The following is a 20,048-nucleotide window of genomic DNA, read 5'->3' as shown; positions in this document are numbered from 1 at the left end:
TGGTAATTTAAAACCGCTGCCTGATCATCTTGGCGTGAGCTTTGGGGATGAGGGGGGATTCTCATTTACATGCAGAGTTTATTCCCTTTTTGATTGTGCTATATTAAAACTCTAAATCCTTGCTACATTTTAATGATCTGTTGTTGCCCAGACCACAAATTCTAAAGCGTTCCCTGAATTATGTTTCACTGGCAGGGGAAGGGAGGGTTGGGTGGGTGGGACAAATGAGGTGTATGGAACTGAGTGGCATTCTTGAGTCTGTAGTAAACAGAGCCAGTAAGTTTAGGTAAAATAATGCCACCTGAGTAATACTAAGCAAGGAAATAGTTACCCAGCTAACATGGTCCCTTTGCTTAATGCTATCCACTACTTTCTATGACAAGGAAAACTCCCATCTCTTAGATTTATGTAAAGCACTAAGCTAAAATAAGCTCCAATCTCAAAAAAAAAAAAAAAAAAATTACACTTATTTAATAGTATCCATGCACCCAACCCCCCCCCCGTGTGTGTGTGTGTGTGTGTGTGTGTGTGTGTGTGTGTGTGTGTGTGTGTTAGTACGCATGTAGAGGTTAGGAAACAACTTTTGGGAGTGAGTTCATGTGAGTCCAGGCCCAGTTAGACTGAACTACACTAAGGTCATTTGGCTTGGTGACAGACACCTTTACTGGTTAAACCACCTACACAACCACCTACACAGCCCAGTTTTTTTTTTTTTTTTTTTTTTATTTCTCTTTCTAAAGCAGGTCATAAAAAATGTTTGATCTTAAAGATTGTATTTATCTATAACTTTTTTCTCACTATAGCACTTTAACTCTTCTGCTTAATCACACTGATTAAGTCACCAAGAAATCTACAGTAGATAATATACTAAAACCAAGTCTGTGTTAACTAGATGATATACTGTAACTCTTTGTGTGCAGTAAATGATATACTATAACTCTCTGTGTGTAGTAGATGATGTACTATAGCCAAACACCTGTGTGCTTTGAGTGGATGATACATTGTAACCAACTCTCTGTGTGCAGAAGATAACATACTCTGTGTACAGTAGATGCTACACTATAACCAACTCTCTGTGCTTTGAGTGGTTGAAACACTGTAACCAACTCTGTGTGCAGTGGATGATGGTACGATGTAACCAATTCTGCCTATAGCTGATAACTCTAACCCTGGAAGTTGGAATGTGGAAGATCATGAGGTCAGGGCCGGCCTAGGTTACATAGTTTATAAAAAAATCTAACAGTTAGGGACATAAGTTAGTGACAGAGTGTCTACCAAGCATATTCAAGACCTTAGGTTTAATTCCTAGCACTAACCCAAACCAGCCAAACAACAACAACAACAAACCCTCAAGAATATGCTCTAAGGAACAATAAAAGAAACAAATGAATACAGATTCTAGTAAATCTAAGATTAAAAAAAAAAAATTCCTGGCATTAATGTTAATGATAACCACACAATTTCATTATCTCTTTTCCTATATATCTAATATTGAAAGTCAATGAATAGTAAAATGGAATAAGTAAAATAATATATGGTCTATATAAAACTGCAGAAGAAGAAAAGAATTATGAAATAAAATATGCATTATAATTAAAGATATCCATGAATTTTCAAAAGTGGTCCAGAGAGATATCAGTATCGCAATGCTCTTTGTGAAGAGCAGACTTGGAATCTAAGAATCCTTGTTTAAGAGCAAAGAGCATATATAAATTCAAGTAATACAGACTCAACTTTTAAAAGGTAAAAATGTGCTATGTCCTCTTCTGGATTTTATTTTTAATTTTTAAATCTAAGCACAAACTTATTGCAACCCACTCCCCAATTTTTTAAACAAAAAATACTTATGTAGCACTTACCTTACACCTAAAATAAGACTAGCTTCTCGCCTACTCATTTTTTGCTCAAATCCTCCTTTATAGTAGGAAGAAAGGCTCTGCATGGGAAAGAAAGAGCAAGAAATAATTAGTTCCATACACGAGGTAACATGACCTCAATCCCTTCACACTGCTACAGTAAAGGCAATGCATTTTATTAGAAATCAACTTGAAATTGCAGGGGAATGACTACACAATGATCCTTTCATGAAACTCTAGCCAAGATAAATGTAAAGAAACTTTAGCAATGTTTTCAACTTCACAATGCATTACTTTTTCTCTACTAAGATAGAACTGAAGGACAGAGCTCAGCAGAATGTCAGTGTTTTCCTTGAGCACCCAAGTGCTTTGCTTACTGGATAGCCTTGACCAAGAAACTTATATTGATGTGGCAGGTTATCTGTTTGCCTTCTATCCTGGCTCAGAGAGAAAGAAGAACATGCAGTTATAACAGACAGGGAAGCCAAGTGATGTAGTGGTCTTGCAGTGAACCTGTAACAGTGGCCACACCCCCAAGTGTGACCTCAGGCAGACAGAAGCAGAAAGAGGAAAGCTTGAGGAGTGGCTTTCCTTTGCTCCTCTTTCTCTTGGGTCAGCAAATCTGGTAGGAAGGGTTCTTTGTATTTTTCTGTGTAATTGTTCCCCCAATAAACACCCATTTATCCTTTATCTTGGGTCTAGTGAAATTATTACATCCTCACCTTCAAGGAGAGTTGAAATGGTCATAGCGGTTAGAGAGTGCGAACTAGGAAGCTAGGAATCTTAAAAAGCATCGGGAACCGATTGTGAAAGGCCTGGTTAGTGATGGAAATGGGTTTTTATTCTAAGTGGAATGAGAAACAAGAGTAACATCTTTGGCTTTGTTCCGGAAGGATTACTTTGCGTCTGAAGAGTAGACATGAATAAGAGTGGTTAAAGAACATGAGTGTAACCCTCCAAGGCACCAGGGCATAAGTGAAGGCAGGAGCTGAGGATGTGTGGAAATGGTCAGAGATTTTTCAGGTATTTTGAGAGCAAACGTTTCCTTGGTGGACTAATATGGGATGTGACAAAAAGGGAAATTACAAATGATGCAGAAGACAAGTTCCGCATTGTCCAGATCCTGCCTTAGGATTGAAGGACCCAGACTCAGGGCTGTGCTCACTGAGCAGCCTTAGCTCTGACCATTTAAGACCAAAGTCAAAGTCACGTCCTCTTCCTGGAGGAGCCTGTGCCTGAAATGACGGGTCGAGGTGGCATAAGCACTGAAGCTCTCCAAGGTCAGCACTTCCCAGGGCTCTCTTCTAACCACAGCGAATCATGGGAGCTGTGAGCCCGGCTTTTCTTAAGACTGCACTACACCCTAACTTGCTCCTCACCCTTGTCTTGTTTCAAAGGGTGCTGAGTCAAGGACTGTTCCCGAAACTTACAGATCTCCAATTTTTGCCTCAGTCTACTTTTCAGAGAAGCCGAACCAAACAGCTTTAAGATTTTTGGTCTAGAATTGCCAAACTGCTGTTGTCAGTTGTGGGAAATAGATAATGATGAGGATGGTTTTCACTGTACGAAACTTGAAGCTGCTATCAAATTTCTAAGTGGAAAAGTAGTTCAATCTAGAGAAAGCCCCTGACAGTCCTCAGGGGGACCGTGCTTAGCGAGAACAGACTGAGCAAGACTGCCTGAGGAGAGCAAGTACAGACTCTGAGTCTGCAGGAGGCCTGAAATTGAGGAGGGATTAGTAAGGAGCTCTAGAAGAGCACACTATTGACCCCCCCTCCTCCCCGGAAGAAAACGGGAAGTGAAAGAAAATGTGATCTGAGAACTGACCCCAGGCATTAGCAAAGAGAAAGTCAAAGGAGAGACAGGACTCAGAAATCAGTAGCAAAGGAAGTGAACTGAATCATGTGGGTATGGTGGTGTATAGCTGTGATCAAAGCACTTGGAAGGGGGAGACAGGAAAAGCACACGAATCACAGCTCCTTCGGCTACATAACAACATCCTGTCTCAAAGGGGGGAAAACAAGAAATCCAACAGGAGAAAGCAAAAAATCAGGAGACAGCAAGGAAAAGCACTTATTTTCAGGAGCTCTACAGAGGTGTATGGACTCAGCTTTTAGAGCTGAGGCATGTATGATTGAACACATACACAATTCCAGGCAGTTGCCTGCATTTTCATACTGAATAGTAAGAAACTATAGTCTCCAATTACAGTACTTATCAGGAATCACTTCCAGATCCGATTGTATTGAAATGCTTAGGTGTACACGTCTTTTATATAAAAGGGCAACATGATATTCTGCAAATAAGCTGCAGCCATTCTCCTGTATAGCCTAAGTCACCTGTAGATCACTACGACATGTAAATGCCACACAAATAAATAGTGGCTACACTGAATTTAAGGAATGATGGCAAGAGGAAAAAAGTGTATATGCTGGCGCAATTTCTCCCTCCATGTTGGCGATCTGCCGTAACTGCCATAAGTGAGACATGTTAAGGGCTGGCTTTTACCACAGACACTGACCCAGTAATCTAACAGCGCCATGAAGAGTAGCATACCCTCTGCCAAATGTCATGTCATTTCCAACCTACTACAAAAACAAAATGCACAGAATGTTACAGAAGACAGGAGTAAACCTCAAGCCAGACGTAGAGAAAAACTGGATACTTAACAGACAAAGGCCAGATGGTCTTAAAGACTCTCCCAGCAGACCAACATCTTTCCTAGATGCAAACCTTATCCCTAAATAAAAGCTGGATACTTGAGTTGATTATGACAGTCATTTCTACAGCAGTATATTTGTTCTTATTTTGGTCTTAATTCATGCTTAAGGCTTCAACTTTTTCTTTACAGAAGAAGGTATTTCTGAGTCTTCATCTACCTTAGAGAGCAAGACTTTAAGTCAGCATAAGATAAATTGATGTTCCCCAAACTGTTACCCCCTCTACAGTCACAAGTCACTAACCTTAAAAGCAAAACACTAGGGTCTGTGTTATTTTTATTTTTTTACTGTGTGGAAATGGGACTTAGAAAAGTCTCCTCAAAATCCAGCATCTGCAAGAACTTCATGTCCTGCAACAATGCTTTTATTCAAGTAAGTAAACCTTTGCATAAAAAGTCATCACACTTTCTAAAAGAACACCATTTTGCTGACAGAAACTTAATACATGGGTTAACACAAAGAAAAATAGACAAGAGAAAAAGAAGCTTGTATTACCCAATTACTAAAATGTAGGCAAATTACTTCAGAGAAAAATCCTGCCTCATAAAACCATGAAATTTGGATTTTTTACATTAGACAATTTGTATAGAAATATTTGTACAACACACTAATCTATTATCTTTAAATTACTCTCACATTATGAGCAGGCATAACATTATAACATTATAACTAGATATCTCTAATAGTAAATAATAACTGAAAGGGTATCAAAGGCTTGATAAAATATATTAACACTGAATTGCTTGGAATATAGAGAGATAAGATGCTGAAGCTCATTCTCTGAAAATGCTGGGATCCAAATATGTACAGATTCATAAATGTAATTGTAGTAGTTTGAAAGAAAATCACCCCCAAAGGGAGGTAATATTAGCCACTATTAGGAGGTGTGGTTTTCTTGGAAGTGTGTCATGGGTACAGGCCGGCTCTGAGGTCTCACATATGCTGAAGGTACATCTAGTGAGACAGACCACTGTAATATATAAGACTCTCAGCTACTTCTCCAGTACCATGTCTGCCTGTGTACTGCCCTGTCCCACCATGATGATAATGGACTGAACTTCTGAACTGTAGGCAAACCAACATAATTAAATATTTACCTTTTATAAGAGTTGCCAGGGTCCACAAAGACACACTAAAATTGAGAATTACAGACCTATCTCCTTCAAGAACAGTGATGCAAAAATACTCAAGAACACATCAGAAAAAAAAAAAAAAAAAAAAAAAAAAAAAATCAACCATGAACAAAGTAGGTTTCATCCCAGAAATGCAGGAATGGTCCAATACACAAAAATCCATCAATGTACTCCACCATTAAAAAAAAAGAAAGAAAGAAGAAAAAACCAAAACAAAAACACAATCATCTCATTAGATGCTAAAAAAGCACTTGACAAAATTCAACATCCCTTCATGATAAAGATCTTGGAGAGAGTAGGGATACAAGGAACATATCTAAACATAATAAAGGCAATATACAGCAAGCCAAGAGCCAACATAAACTAAATGGAGAGAAAGTCAAAGCAATCAGGAACAAGACAAGGCTGTCCACTCTCTCCATATTTATTCAATATAGCACAAAAGATAATCAAGAGGATACAAATTGGAAAAGAAGTCAAACTATTTGCTGATGATATGATAGTATATATAACTTACCCAAAAATTCTACCAGGGAACTCCTACAACTGATAAATATTGATAAATGTAACATGATTAACTCAAAATCAGTAGCCCTCCTATATACAAATGATAAATGGGCCAAGAAAGAAATCAGAGAAACATTATCCCCAATAGTCACAAACAACAAAATATCTTGAGGTGACACTAATCAAAGACCTATATGACAAGAACTTTAAGTCTCTGAAGAAAGAAGTTGAGGAAGACATCAGAAAATGGAAAGATTTCCCATGCTCTTGGATGGGTAGAATTAACATAGTAAAAATGGCAATCTTACCAAAAGCAATCTACAGAGTCAGTGCAATTCACAGCTAAAGTCTTCAAAGACCTCAAAAGGACAATAAATACTCAACTTCATATGGAAAAATGAAAACCCCAGAATAGTCATAACAACCCTGTACAATAAAGGACCAAGCTATACTACAGAGCAAGAGCAACAGCAATGAAAACAGCTTTGTATTGGCATAAAAACAGACAGGTGGATCAAATTATTCAAATCGCAGACCTTGATATCAATCCACACACCTATGAACACTTGATTTTTGACAATGAAGATAAAATTATAAAATGGAAAAAAAAGAAAGCATCTTCAACAAATGGTGTTGGCATAACCGGATGCTGACTTATAGAAGAATGCAAATAGATCCATATCCATTGCCATACACAAAATTAAAGTCCAAATGGATCAAAGACCTCAACATTAAACCAACCACACTGAACCTGACAGAAGAGAAAGTGGGAAGTAGCCTTGAACACACTGGCACAGGAGACGCTTCCTCAATATAACACCAGTAGCATAGGCACTGAGAGAAACAATTAATAAATGGGACCTACTGAAACCAAGAAGCTTCTGTAAAGCAAAGGAAATGGTCAAGAAGACAAAATGGCTCCCTACAGGATTGGAAAAGATCTGCACCAACCCCACATCTGACAGAAGGCTGATCTCCATACAAAGAACTCAAGACCAAATAATCAAAAAAAAAAAAAAGGGGGGGGGGTACAGATCTAAACAAAGAACTCTCAACAGAGGAATCTCAAATGGTTGAAAGACACTTAAGGAAATGCTCAACATCTTTAGTCATCAGGGAAATACAAATCAAAGCAACTCTGAGATTCCATCTCACACCTATCAGAATAGCAAAGATCAAAAACTCTGATGACAACTTATGTTGGAGAGGATGCTTTTGCATTCCTTAGGTACCTACACTCATATGTGGAAAAACCCATACGTATATACATAATTAAAAATAAAATAAATTTTAAAACATTTCTCTTGTATAAAATTCAGATGAACTGTTTTAAAGACCAGCCAGTGGTGGTGCGCACTTTTAATCCCAGAGGGAGGCAGAGGCAGGCAGATCTCTGTGAGTTCAAGGCCAGCTTGTCTACAGAGCGAGTTCTAGGACAGCCAGAACTACAAAGGGAAACCCTGTCTCGAAAAACCAAAAAGAATGGCCACCAGCTTGGTGATTCGTAAAACAAACTGAAAGAATTGCAGAATGTAGAAGAAAGTTAGGAACAAAAAAAAAAAAAAAAAATGAGACACCTCGACACTGAAGGACCGATGCAGACATCCAGCATCTTTCTAATACAAATCCTAGAAATAGAGAATCAATAGAAGAAATAATCAAAGAAAAATTAAGAAGTATGAGAGAATAAAAGAGAATCTTCAAGAAAGTTACAGTTCACGAAGAATCCTTGTGAAATAGTAAGATATCAAAAAGGAAACAAACAAATTAAGAGAAACCCCAAACTAAACAATGAAGGGAAACCACAAATCAGGTATCTCCAGGTGTAAAAATCAGGCTGCCAGTAGGAACTCTGGCTATAAACACGAAGGGACGAGGACAGGCAGTGAGGTTGAGTCCCAGCAGGGACATCTACTTCTGTTAAGCGGAGGCCACTGAATTTCAAGCAGCCAGGAGTAATAACTAGCAATTAGTAATTATGAGGGAAACACAAATCTTGTTTGCAGAAAAACACTGAAAATATTCACCATCCATGCACATGGATGAATGCTTACTCCAACCAACATTCCAACACAGTAAGTTTTAAACACATGACTAAGAGAAATGGGGTTTAAGAGCAGGACAGTGAAACCTGGGTAGGGTAAAGAACAATAAGCAGAAAGCCCACTGGGCCTGGTGGACCCTGCCCTGTGAAGGAAATAGTTAGTGGGATACAATTACACTTCCTATTCTTTTAGTAACCCAACTTGGTTCAAAAATTAATACTTATCAAATCCTGTAATGCTGCATTTATGAAGTGTGGCATCTGAGACTCATTCATGTGAAGAGCAGCTATGTACACACTTCATGTTTCAGTTTCTCTGGAGTGGTTAATATGTAAAGACTTTTTTTTCCCTACCCTTTCTCCCCTCGTCCAGTGGAACACAGGTTACCTTTCTTTTTTCTTCTTCTTTTTTTTATTTCCATTTTTTTATTTAAATTAGAAACAATCTTGTTTTACACATCAATACCAGTTCCCTCTCCTTCCCATCCTCCCATGCTCCCCATTGACACCGCCCATCCCATCCCCATGGGGTCATCAAAGTGTAAAGACTTATTCTTAAAGACGATCATGATTAAGATATTCTAAACTGTTTGTCTATAAACTATAATCACATTTTGTTTAAAAAAGAAAGAACTAGACTTATTAAATTAAAAAAAGCATCAAACTGTTTGCCTACAAACTATAATCACATTTTGTTTAAAAAAGAAAGAACTAGACTTATTAAATTAAAAAAAAAAAAAAGCATCACAACAAAATCATTCACTTTCCTCTCCTTGGGAAAAGTCTTGCAACATGCCCATTACCAGCTAGCCTGCCCTGTTGTAGGCATCTACTGAGTAGAGCAATGGTGAAAATATTCTCAATGCCTCTTTCTCTTCTTTTGCAACATTAAGTAATACTTGCTCCATAAAGCTTGAAGGTTTCCTCTTTATGGCACACATATATTTACAGATAATCACCACAAGAGATGCAAAACAATTTCTAAATTTATCCCCAGATACAAGTGACACATGGAAAGACAAAGACAACATGCATGAAATGTACCCTGTCACAATTTCCCTTTCACATCCCTATCACCTATCACCATCCCTTCTCAACTACCTTCAGAGTTTTGGCTCTGGCTCACTCTGGTCTATAAGCAGTTGGCAGGATGAATGATAACCTACAAAAATGCATGTCACATTGTCCCTGTTCAAAATCTTCTATATGCAGGAAAAAAAAAAAAAAAAAAAAAAAAAAAAAAAATGAGAGGTACTTGTCATGGTCTAAAGGCCCCAAGAGACCTGGGCCCCAGCTGGTTTCCCTTCAGACACCACTGGAATTACACATGCTGCTATGCTCATCCAAGCTTGGGACCCCAGTGCTCCTACTGCCTAGAACACTCTTCCTTCAGATGCTTACATGGTCCATATCCTCATCTCCTAAAAGGCTTCGCCTGTCCTAGATTATATAAAGGTCTTTCTCCTAGTGTTCTGTTTCTTATCCTGGTTTGCATTTCTTAATGGTACTTGGTAATTTTAGTTTAAAACCTTCATGTTTTAAATTGTATAACTGTACTAAAATGCAAAACATAAGCTTCTAGAGAGAAGTATCTTTGGTCTATGAGTATTGCCTGCCTACAATATCTGCCATGTAGCAGGCACACAGTGAATACTAACTGAACAAATGCTGAATATCTACCCATCAATATGTTTGTCAGATCAAGTATAAATGGGAAACAGAAAACAAAGTTATATTCTGTAGTCACAGACAAGCCTTCACCAATTTTAGAAAAATCTCTGGCATTCTTTTGAACATGGGCTAAATTTCTTGTCATTATGTCATCCTTTGGGAGGGCTGTCACTAACTAAGCCCCACAGGCCTGTAATGTCTTTGCTAAAACAAGTCATTCACTCTCAGATTTCTATAAACCAAGCTGATCTAGTCCAGATCTGCTTCTATTTTCCAAAAGTCAATGCTTACACTACAGTGATTTGGTGACTCTTCACTGTGTACTCTTCTATGATCACAAACTACAACTCACACTGTAGCGTTTTGAAAAATTATTTATTAATTTTTATTATTACAATGATTTTATTTATTAATTTGTCTGTGCATTGTTGTTGTGTCTGTGTGAGGGTATTGGATCCCCTAGAACTGGAGCCACAAGCAGTTGTCAGCTGACATAGGGGTCCTGGGAATTCAACCCAAGTCCTTTGGAAGAGCAGCTCAGCTACCTCTCCAGCTCTCAACACACACACACACACACACACACACACACACACACACACACACACACACACACACACACTGTAGCTTAATACCTACTTTCATTCATTCTGCATTTCTCTTAAGTTTGTAAGAATATCTAGAACTCTGCTCACTCAGCTACCAAAGAAATACATGAAGGCTTATTCTTACGAATGCCTGGCCTTAGCTTGGCTTGCTTCTGGCCAGCTTTTCTTAAATCATCCCATCTACCTTTTGCCTCCGGGCTTTCACCTTTGTCTGTTCTATACGTTTCTTCCCTTCTAACTCCATGTCTGGCTGGGTGGATGGCTGGCCCCTGGCACCCTCCTCTTCTTCTCCTCCCTTCTTCTTTTCTCATGCCTTCTCCTCATCCTTCTATTTATTCTTTCTGTCTGGCAACCCTACCTATCCCTCTTTTGCCTAGTTATTGGCCTTAAGTTCAGCTAGACCAACCAGCTGTTTTAGACAGGCAAAATAACACAGCTTTACAGAGTTAAATGCAATATAATTGAATGCAACAAATCTTTGCATCATTAAACAAATATTCCACAGCATAAATGAATATAACACATCTTATAAAAATATTTCACAGGATTTCATGGTGGAGTTTTGCAGTGTTACATTTGAGGTGGTTAGGTGCAGTGACACAGGGGACTAGTTTCAAATTTCAAGCTGAAATACACTCTTCATAAGCTCTACTAGGATGGAGATTTGATCTGTTTTACTCGGTTGCTATTCTTATCTCCTGGCACAGGGATTGGTAAATGGTGGGCACTCACTACATGTTTATTTAGTAAATAATATTAGTTAGAAAGGAAAAATAAGACAGGTGTAGTGGCATATACCTGTAATCTCAATACTTGTTGGAGGATCAAGAGCATTGAAAGTCAATATTGGCTAAATAGTGAGATGCTATCTCAAAAAATCAAAAACCCAAAGAGGCTAAGTATGGTGGCACACGTCTATAGCCAGACACTTGGGAGATAGGAGCAAGAGGAGCAAAGAGCTCATGCCAGCTCAGGATACAAGAGTCCCTCTTTCAAAACAACAGGATAGACAGTAAGTCACCCAGCAGTCAATCCAAAACTAGCTAGAGTGTAACAGTCATCAAAACCAGAAATAGAAGTCCATGCATAAAAATCATAGGACTAAGAAACTTAAACTAAATTCATAGACTAGACAGACTTATAAATGATGAGAACTGAACTTCTACTTCTTTCCAACTTCTAGGTGGTAAGCCTAGACATGCACTGAGTTGCTTTCAAGTACGACGAACAAACATCAAAAGTGCTTTCTAATTACAGCCCCATTAACTTACCGGTGATGAAATCTTCCTTGCTGTTTCCGTGATTACTTGTTCTAGAGGTTTCCAGATTTGAAATGCATAGCGACCTAAACAGTAAATGGAACAAACACTAATATATTTCTCATAATCAATACCAATCATTACTCTTAAGGTGTTTATCATACATCATTTATTGGTATAAATGCTATTTCATATTTTGTCAAAAAGACCTACTATTTTTCAAACTTCTAACTTATTAAGTAGACAGACTTTGATTTTAATATTATCACAGCCAACACATATACCAAGTTCTAGTTCATGATAATAAAATTAGAAGTTTTCAATGTTTATATGTATATTTTACACTTATACAATGTTACAGAATACAATACCACCTTAATACTCTTTCCACAATAAACTGACTAGAATAAGACACTGTTTATAATAGTCACTTATGATACTAAATGATTAATTATATTGCCATTTATGATGGTAATCAAACTGAAATACATAGAAAACAAACACTTCTTAAGACACACAATAAGGAGTGCATTTAGGAGAGTAAACTGTAGAGTAAGAAACCATATGTGACTTAACTATCTGTTTTTCCCACTTTGGGTCTTTACTTTCATTAAGATCTTACTTTTTGGTTGTTTAAAGGTTTAATCTCATTTAGAAATGGTCAGATTGTAGTGATTTCTCATCAATAAAACTTAGTATATCACTCCTGTCTCCGAGGTACCTGAAAAAAGTGTGGAAATTATCTTCAAGTTGATATTTTACAGATGATAATTACTATTGAAAGTGTTAAACTAATGATTCTGACTTACATTTCCACAATTTCAAGTATCATAATGGAGTAAATGTCTCTAACTAGAGACATTTAATGATCAAACTTTATCATTAAAAAGTAAAATTTGATTAGGAAATGTAAACCCAAATATAGAGAAATAGCAAAAACAAAACAAAACAAAACTCTGTGACAGAAAATGATAGATGTTAAATCAAAATTGGTAAACTAGACTTTGCCAGAGATTTCCTATAAATTTACTAAGGATGCATAACCTAAGAATATGAGTTACTGTTTCACAAATATATCTGAGTTTTTGGAAGAAGTATTACAATCTAGTATTCCTTTGTGGTTGCTTGAGTAAGAATCTCAAGCAAACCAGACCCTAAAGTCATTCTGTGGGCTTCATAGAAGAGTGACATCAGCCCACTTTCTGCTCATGCCCTTCTCACTAGGTTTTGCTGGAAAACTGTGTAAGATACCACAATCCTAATCCCTGTGGGGAAGCTTAACAAACTCCTAGATCTTTCAGGATGGTATACAACTTGATTCCGTACATAAAACATCACTTTCAAATCACCTTAAAATTCTTCAAAACCACAAGCAACCAAACTCCTGCCTAGGTTAAACAAAACAAACAAAAACAGATAAAGGCTTTGGGAAGTGATATCTGGGGAGTCATTTAAACATAGACTACATCTAGCTGCCATAACGGGAAGTATGGCAAGGATAGCTTCTCCTAAGTTTTTACTCGGTTTTATTTGGCTCTGGGCAAGTTCTGCTATTCTAATTTGTAACATGAATTTTTCTATATAAAATATACAAGGGTATTTTTGTCATTGAAAGAAAACCAGATAAAATACATCTTTTTCGAGATTAAAATGAAAAGCTCACAGTTGAATTTATAATTATGCCTAGCCTATAATAGTACTAAAATTGGTTTATGTTTATGGCAACTGTCAGAATTTCTTTAAAAACATTTTTTTTTTTTTCATGAAAGCTCAGATGTAGTTAACTATAGTTGTGAAATTGGTGCAAAGCCCTGCTGGCAAAAAGATCTAAGGGGCATGAGTCACAGATCTTGTTGATTTTTAATTCCTTGTTTTAAATGAGAACTGTATAAAGTTAAATACTGTATAGAACCAAATAAAGCTGTCATTTTTAGAACTTAGCTCTATGACACCACAACAAAATATAGCTTTATCAAAAGAAAAATGCAATTAATATAATCAAACACATAGAATTCAGAAACAAAAATTTAAATAACATGGTGTAATGGTTAATTTTAATTGTCAACTTGACACAGTCTAAAGTCACCTGGGAATAGAGTTTTAATAAAGGGCCATCTTAGATCAGGTGAGCCTTCGATCATGTCTATAGGAAAAATGTCTTCGTTTATGTTAACTGATGTGGGTAGACTGCTCACTATGGGAGGCACCATTCCCTAGGCAGAGAATCCTAAACTGAGTAAGTGGATAAGCATGCATGCATTAATTCTCTTTCTGTTTTGACTATGGATGCGACTACCTGATTTAAGATCCTGGCATCTTGATTTCCCTGCTATGGTAACTGTAACTGGAATTGTGAACTAAAACAAGCCCTCTCTTCCCTAAGTTGTTTAACAAAGCACAGGAAACAAACTATACAAGGAAATATTCTCAGATTAACATTTAGTTAGGGAATAGCTGTGGAATTTTAAGTTGAAAATGATCCCGACTTTATAAACACGCTATATCTGTATGTTAGAAGATAACTGAGTAGTCGAGTGCTCATCAGAAGGAAGTGATAGCTGAAATGTGTAAATCCACATGACTATGACAGCATAGGGGAACCTCCATCACTTGCATTACACTGTATTAAAGGAGAGGCAGGGCCAGAAATGGCTAGGGGGTAAAAGTACTGTTCAAGTCTGACAACCTGAGTTCCATCCTGGGAACTTTTGCGGTAGAGAACTGACTCCCCAAAGCTGTGTACACACTCCTGCCCAGACTCACACATCATACATGTACACAAACACATGGTCAGCTAATAGCAATAAATAAAACACAAGCTTGTTCTTGTCTTTTTATTAGGTGTATGCATGTGTACTTGTGGGCAGGTGTCTGCAAAGGCCAAAAGAAGGAGCTGGCCCATCTGGAGGTGGCATTAGAGGCAGCTGTGACCTGCCTGACATGGGGGCTTTCTGGAAGAACAGCAACTGCTCTAAACTGCTGAGCCATCTTTCCAGCAGGCTTTCTCTATTATTTATTGTGTATCACAGTGGGCATGACACGGTCGGAGGATAACCTAGGACGTTGGGCCTCGGTTTTGACCTAGTTTGAGACAGAGTCTTTCTGTTGTTAACCGTGGTCTATGCCAAGCTAGCTGCCCAGGAGTGTCTAGGGATCCTCTTGCCTCAGCCTTCCACTGTGCACTGGGATTACTTGGGCTACCGTGTCACACCTTTGTATGTGCTAGGGTGTCAGAATTCGGGTTTTCAGACTTGCTTATCAAGTGCTTTAGCCACTGAGCCATTACATCAGCCCATACTACAAATTTCTTATTGTTGTAAACTATAAATAAAACTGGAAAAGAACATGTCAGGAATATCAGCCATTATGCAGCTAGCTGTTTTATTTAGCTCACTGACCAATAATTTTTTTTTTATTTTACTATAATGCTTACTATATTTTGTTCGACTGATTACTGCTAAGTAACTATAATTGATGGGAATGTATTATGTCTGAAAGCCAAAGCAACGTACCTGCAAATGCAACAGCTGCAACTCCTAGTCCTACAGCTATCAGCCTTCTTCCCTGCAGAGGGAAAACACACCATTTAGAGTTGTGCACATAAGTCTATGAAAGTAAATCCTCTTAATAACAATGGCAATTACACTAAATACAGTTTCTTCAAGTACTATTAGGAAGAATACAACTTAAACATCTACACTGTCTATGGGATTATATATGCTGCTTGCTTTATTGGCTAATTTTCTTTCTTATCTTCCCCTCCCCCCCTTGGTTTTTCAAGACAGGGTTTCTCTATGTGTAGTCCTGGCTGTCCTAGAACTTGCTCTTTAGACTGGCCTCGAACTCACAGAGATCCATCTGCTGAAGTAGGCAGGGGCCGGTGTAAGATACAAACAGGCCAGCATGCAGAGAAATAGACAGTGAAAAGGAATAAAGAATTAAGTTAGAGAGGTCAAGTGTCATGCACATGTTCCAACTTTTTTACATTGTGACCTGATAGTGTTAACAAAGTTCACATTCAAGTGAACCATGCAACAAAAACTCTCAAAACCTTACAATTTAAGCAAGTTTATAAGTTTTTGCTGGGCCAACCAGCATGTACCCTACAGATTGGGCACCCCATAGAGGACCTTATAGGGAACATCAGGTCTTCAGCTTTCTTATGAATGATACAGACACCACTGTTTTGCATCATGGAATTCTAAGGCCCTCTAGTTGTCATTTTGAAGAAAGAAACACACACACACCACACACAGACACAAAGACACACACACACACACACACACACACACACACACAGGCACACACACCTCGAAAACTATACAGGGTCAAAAGCAGAGGCATACAAATGAATTAGAAGCATATTAAAATAATCCAAGAAAAATAATGGATGAAAATGGTAAGCTTCTAGATTTCTGTATTTTGAAGATTAAAACATTTTCCGGCATTATATGTGGTCTATGAGAGAAAACTCTAGAATGTCAAAGCTGCTATCTTGAACAACTACAAAAATGAAATTGCCTTTGGCTGAGGGGCAGACTAAAAGCTTTCCAGTGGGAAATCTGATGAGCATCTTTGAGCTTCCTTTAAAAAAACACATGAATAAGATAAATTGTATAGGAATTCATTAACACTTGGTTGAAGGGAGGGAAAAGAAGATTGAACAGGATCAAGTACAAACATTCTTTGTTATCTGGCAGGGAGTCAATTCTCAAGGGTTAATCCCAAGCAAATCACTTTTGCTGAACTCAGTGTTTTACACTGGCTTATTATTTGGTTCAATTTTCACAAAGAAAGCTTTGTGAATTTAAACAATATCAAGTAAAAGGGAAACTAAGGAGAGGGAATAACAAAGGCTACTGGCACATCAACAGGATTTGGAGGAGAGGCATATAGGAGTGCTCCCAAGGATGGAAGGGAAGAGGGTCCTGTGCTGAGAGTAGCTAGAGATAAGAAGCATGGTAAGCAGTGTGAGGCCCTGGGTTCCACTACTACCATCAAAAATAAAAAGGAGGGCATAGTGTTTATAGGCATAGAAAATGTCAGGCCTTAAAACGACATTTGGGAGACAACTTTTACAATGACCTTACCTGAAATTTTCAAGCTCCATGAGTTTCAAATCTAAACTGGCCAACCATTAACATAATTCAGCCCTCAAGCAATGCTGTTTCATGGCCATGGTACATGTACACACACACACACACACACACACACACACCACACAGACACACACATTCTCTCTCTCTCACACACACCACACACACATATATTCTCTCTCGCAAACACACACATTCTCTCTCTCTCTCACACACACACACATTCTATCACACACACACATTCTCTCTCTCTCTCTTTCACACACACACACACAAATATTCATGCATGTGCTCGCACGAATATTTTGAGGAGAGGCAAAGCTAGGGCATACTTCTATTTGCTCTGCTTTTAAATCACTTAATTTCTCTTAAATCAAAGGCAAGCATTACATTCTACATTATCTTTAATGAATAAATGAGGGAGGGGAAAAACAATGTGACAAAATCAAAAGCCAAAACAGGAAACAACTCTTAGGCTCATGCCAAGTGAGCTGTATTCCACTCCTCAGTATAATAATGAAATTTGCCCAAACTCAAAGCTCCTCTACATAGCGATTTCTTGGGAATAATTTTTTAAATACTACTTTGGCTTTATTTGAAATAATGTTGTGAGTCTTGTCTACACTTTCTCCTAGTAACATAAAAAGCTCTTTGCTCACATTAAACTATAATGTGAATAAATGTATGTAATGGAAAATCTTGTTCTAGTAACAAACCTGTCCTGGAAGCCTGGGAGACAGGAGCTGAGTCTGCCAACCAAGATGCCAATCAGGTCCTTTCTTATTCCAAACATACAGTGACGGCGCAGTTCGTGTGTTGACTTGGCTAGACTATGCTAGTGGGTTAGCCTTGGAGCTGTTGTGGAAGTATTTTGTAGATCTGGTAAACACTTACTGTCAGTTAAAGACTATCTGATAATCAATGAAGGCCCCAACCAATCAACTTAAACACAGTTTAAGGTTTCTCTGAGGAAGAATCAGGTCTGAGGTGGTGAGCAGCTCCTGGCTGTAGGTACAGATAAGCAGTAAGGAGGTTGCCTACTACTGAGTTTTCATCAAGATCTTAGGTTCAACCCCTGGCAGAACATAAAAACAAAGAACAAATATAAATTGAATTCCTGTCTTACAGTTTCCTGCCTGGGTCCTGGCCTATAAATTTTAGACCTCCTAGCCATAAAACACATACCAATTCCTTAAAATAAATACATAAATGCACATATTACTTTGTTCTGTTTCTCCAAAGAGCCTAATTAGTACAGACTTCTGGTGTTTAAGCCCTGAGTCTCACACGTGCTAGGTAGTATTCTACACCAAGCTTGGTCCTCTTTTAGGCTTACTCTTGATTTATTTACAGGGCACAAATTAATATTTAAACATTTAATCTTGTTATGAACTACATACCAGGTACACAGCTAGGCCTGGAGATCCAGATGAAGAAAATGATCTCTTAAATGTTATAAATTTCCCCCCAAAATATGTCTTCCAAAACACACTAGTTTTCTTTTACTCTTATACCCTATAAATGTGTCCAAGTCCCTGTAGAGCTTCCTAGATCTTTGAGCCAGGAATGTTTCTTAGGAGAACAAAGGAAGGGTACTACTAATTGCTAACAGATCTCATAAGTGTATGTATCTGACATTTTCAATTCTTAGATTATGACACAGAGTAGATAACAACTATTCTAGGTCATTTCCAAGAGCACAAGGTTGTATTCCATCCTCTTTTGTTATCTTTTGTTATGACATCATTGTGTCACTGTATATAGTGCAAGCTCAATCATTAAGTATAGAAACTAATATTTTTCTAATAATTTTTAAAACTTTCACTTTCTTTAACTTGTTAGGAGGAAGTAGTAAAACTGAGGAGCTTTAAAAAAGATTTTGTAACAAGAATAATAAAAACCCACAGACAGATACTGTGGTTCAAGCTGAAGATGAGAAAAGCAAAGGGGCCAAGCTACTTGAGAGCTCACACCTCTACCAATGCTCAGACAGAAGGGGAGATCCGCCGAACCTCAGATTGCATCTCCAGACTGCACTGCTCCTGACCAAATCTCAGACTGCTCCCGAGACTGCACTGAGCTCCTTATTCTTTCTAGTGCTGGGATTAAACGTGTGAGCTGTTTCTCTTTTAGACTGATTCACTCTCTTATAGCCCCGGCCGGACTTGAACTCAGAGATCCATCTGCCTCTGTCTCCTGAGTCCTGGGATTAAAGGTGTGTGCCACCATTGCCATGCTTCTATCTATCGCTGTAGCTAGCTTTTCATTCTGATCTCTGGGCAAGCTTTATTAGATCATAAATAATCTACCACCACAGGATTTCTTATCTCCCTTTCGCTGTGTACATAAGGTCACAACACTGTCTGGTGGGGGGGGAGGAATCTTCCTTCCTTTCCTCTAAATCTGCAGGTTTTTAGTAAGAGAGCTGAGAGCCTCCATCACACTGAGAAGAATAAATTGATAAGAAAAACAAAGGGACATGGAAGAAAGAAAAGACCCCTAGGTCCCTCTTCCATGCTGGAACTGGTTTATGTCTCTCTCTGACGTAAACCTAAAGAATTGTGACCCACTGACCAAACTGCCCAAAGAACTGCGCCCAGAGCCCATGAAGCCCCCTGGAAATGTACTCCTTTTTCTGAGAGACCTTTGGGCAAGCTTACTCAGAATGATAAGAAGCCATTCTTTGACTCAAATCATATGTCTTGTCCTCCTTGTATGACAGAAGTATAATAACTATTCCTCAGATTTTTTTAATTCATGTTCTTTTTAAATTTTGATAGCACATGCATCCATCTACAAGCCTAGAAATGTCCCTCATCAATGATCTTATGTCATTAATGAGGAATTTCCTATTGTATTGGCGTGTTACTATTTAGTCTTTAACTGTGGATTATCTTTTGAACAGATATAACTTCAAACCTCCAAAATTACACACAAAAGCGCTCCTAAGGTACCTAAGTGTCCTCTTCTCTTGATGCCTATGCTGTGTACCCCAACTTTGCTTCCTACTGACTTCTTCTCAAATCTTCCTGGCAGCACAAGATGAGATCCCAGCTGCATCTGAAGGAATGGAGGCCTCCTCTGGCCACACTGCCAGGAACATTGAGCCCACTTCTCTGTTAAATAAGAAGAAACAAACTATCACGTAGTAAGGGAG

The 20,048-nt window shown here is 38.2% G+C and overlaps 1 protein-coding gene across 1 annotated transcript in view; it reads right to left on the bottom strand.

The window, feature by feature from the left end:
- Dnajc15 (DnaJ heat shock protein family (Hsp40) member C15) overlaps nucleotides 1–20,048 on the bottom strand; it is a 50,604-nt gene that overhangs the window by 21,918 nt on the left and 8,638 nt on the right. Inside the window, exons 2-4 of the mRNA XM_051195348.1 lie at nucleotides 15,308–15,359; nucleotides 11,808–11,881; nucleotides 1,860–1,936 (exon numbers count right to left, since the gene is read on the bottom strand). Coding sequence (XP_051051305.1) covers nucleotides 1,860–1,936; nucleotides 11,808–11,881; nucleotides 15,308–15,359 — 203 coding nt within the window. The remainder of the gene's footprint in view (nucleotides 1–1,859; nucleotides 1,937–11,807; nucleotides 11,882–15,307; nucleotides 15,360–20,048) is intronic.

This window comes from Phodopus roborovskii, unplaced genomic scaffold, assembly GCF_943737965.1.
Source record: "Phodopus roborovskii unplaced genomic scaffold, PHOROB, whole genome shotgun sequence".
NCBI lineage: Eukaryota > Metazoa > Chordata > Mammalia > Rodentia > Cricetidae > Phodopus > Phodopus roborovskii.
Note: the sequence above shows the minus strand (reverse complement) of the source record. Positions and strands in the feature narration are given on the sequence as shown.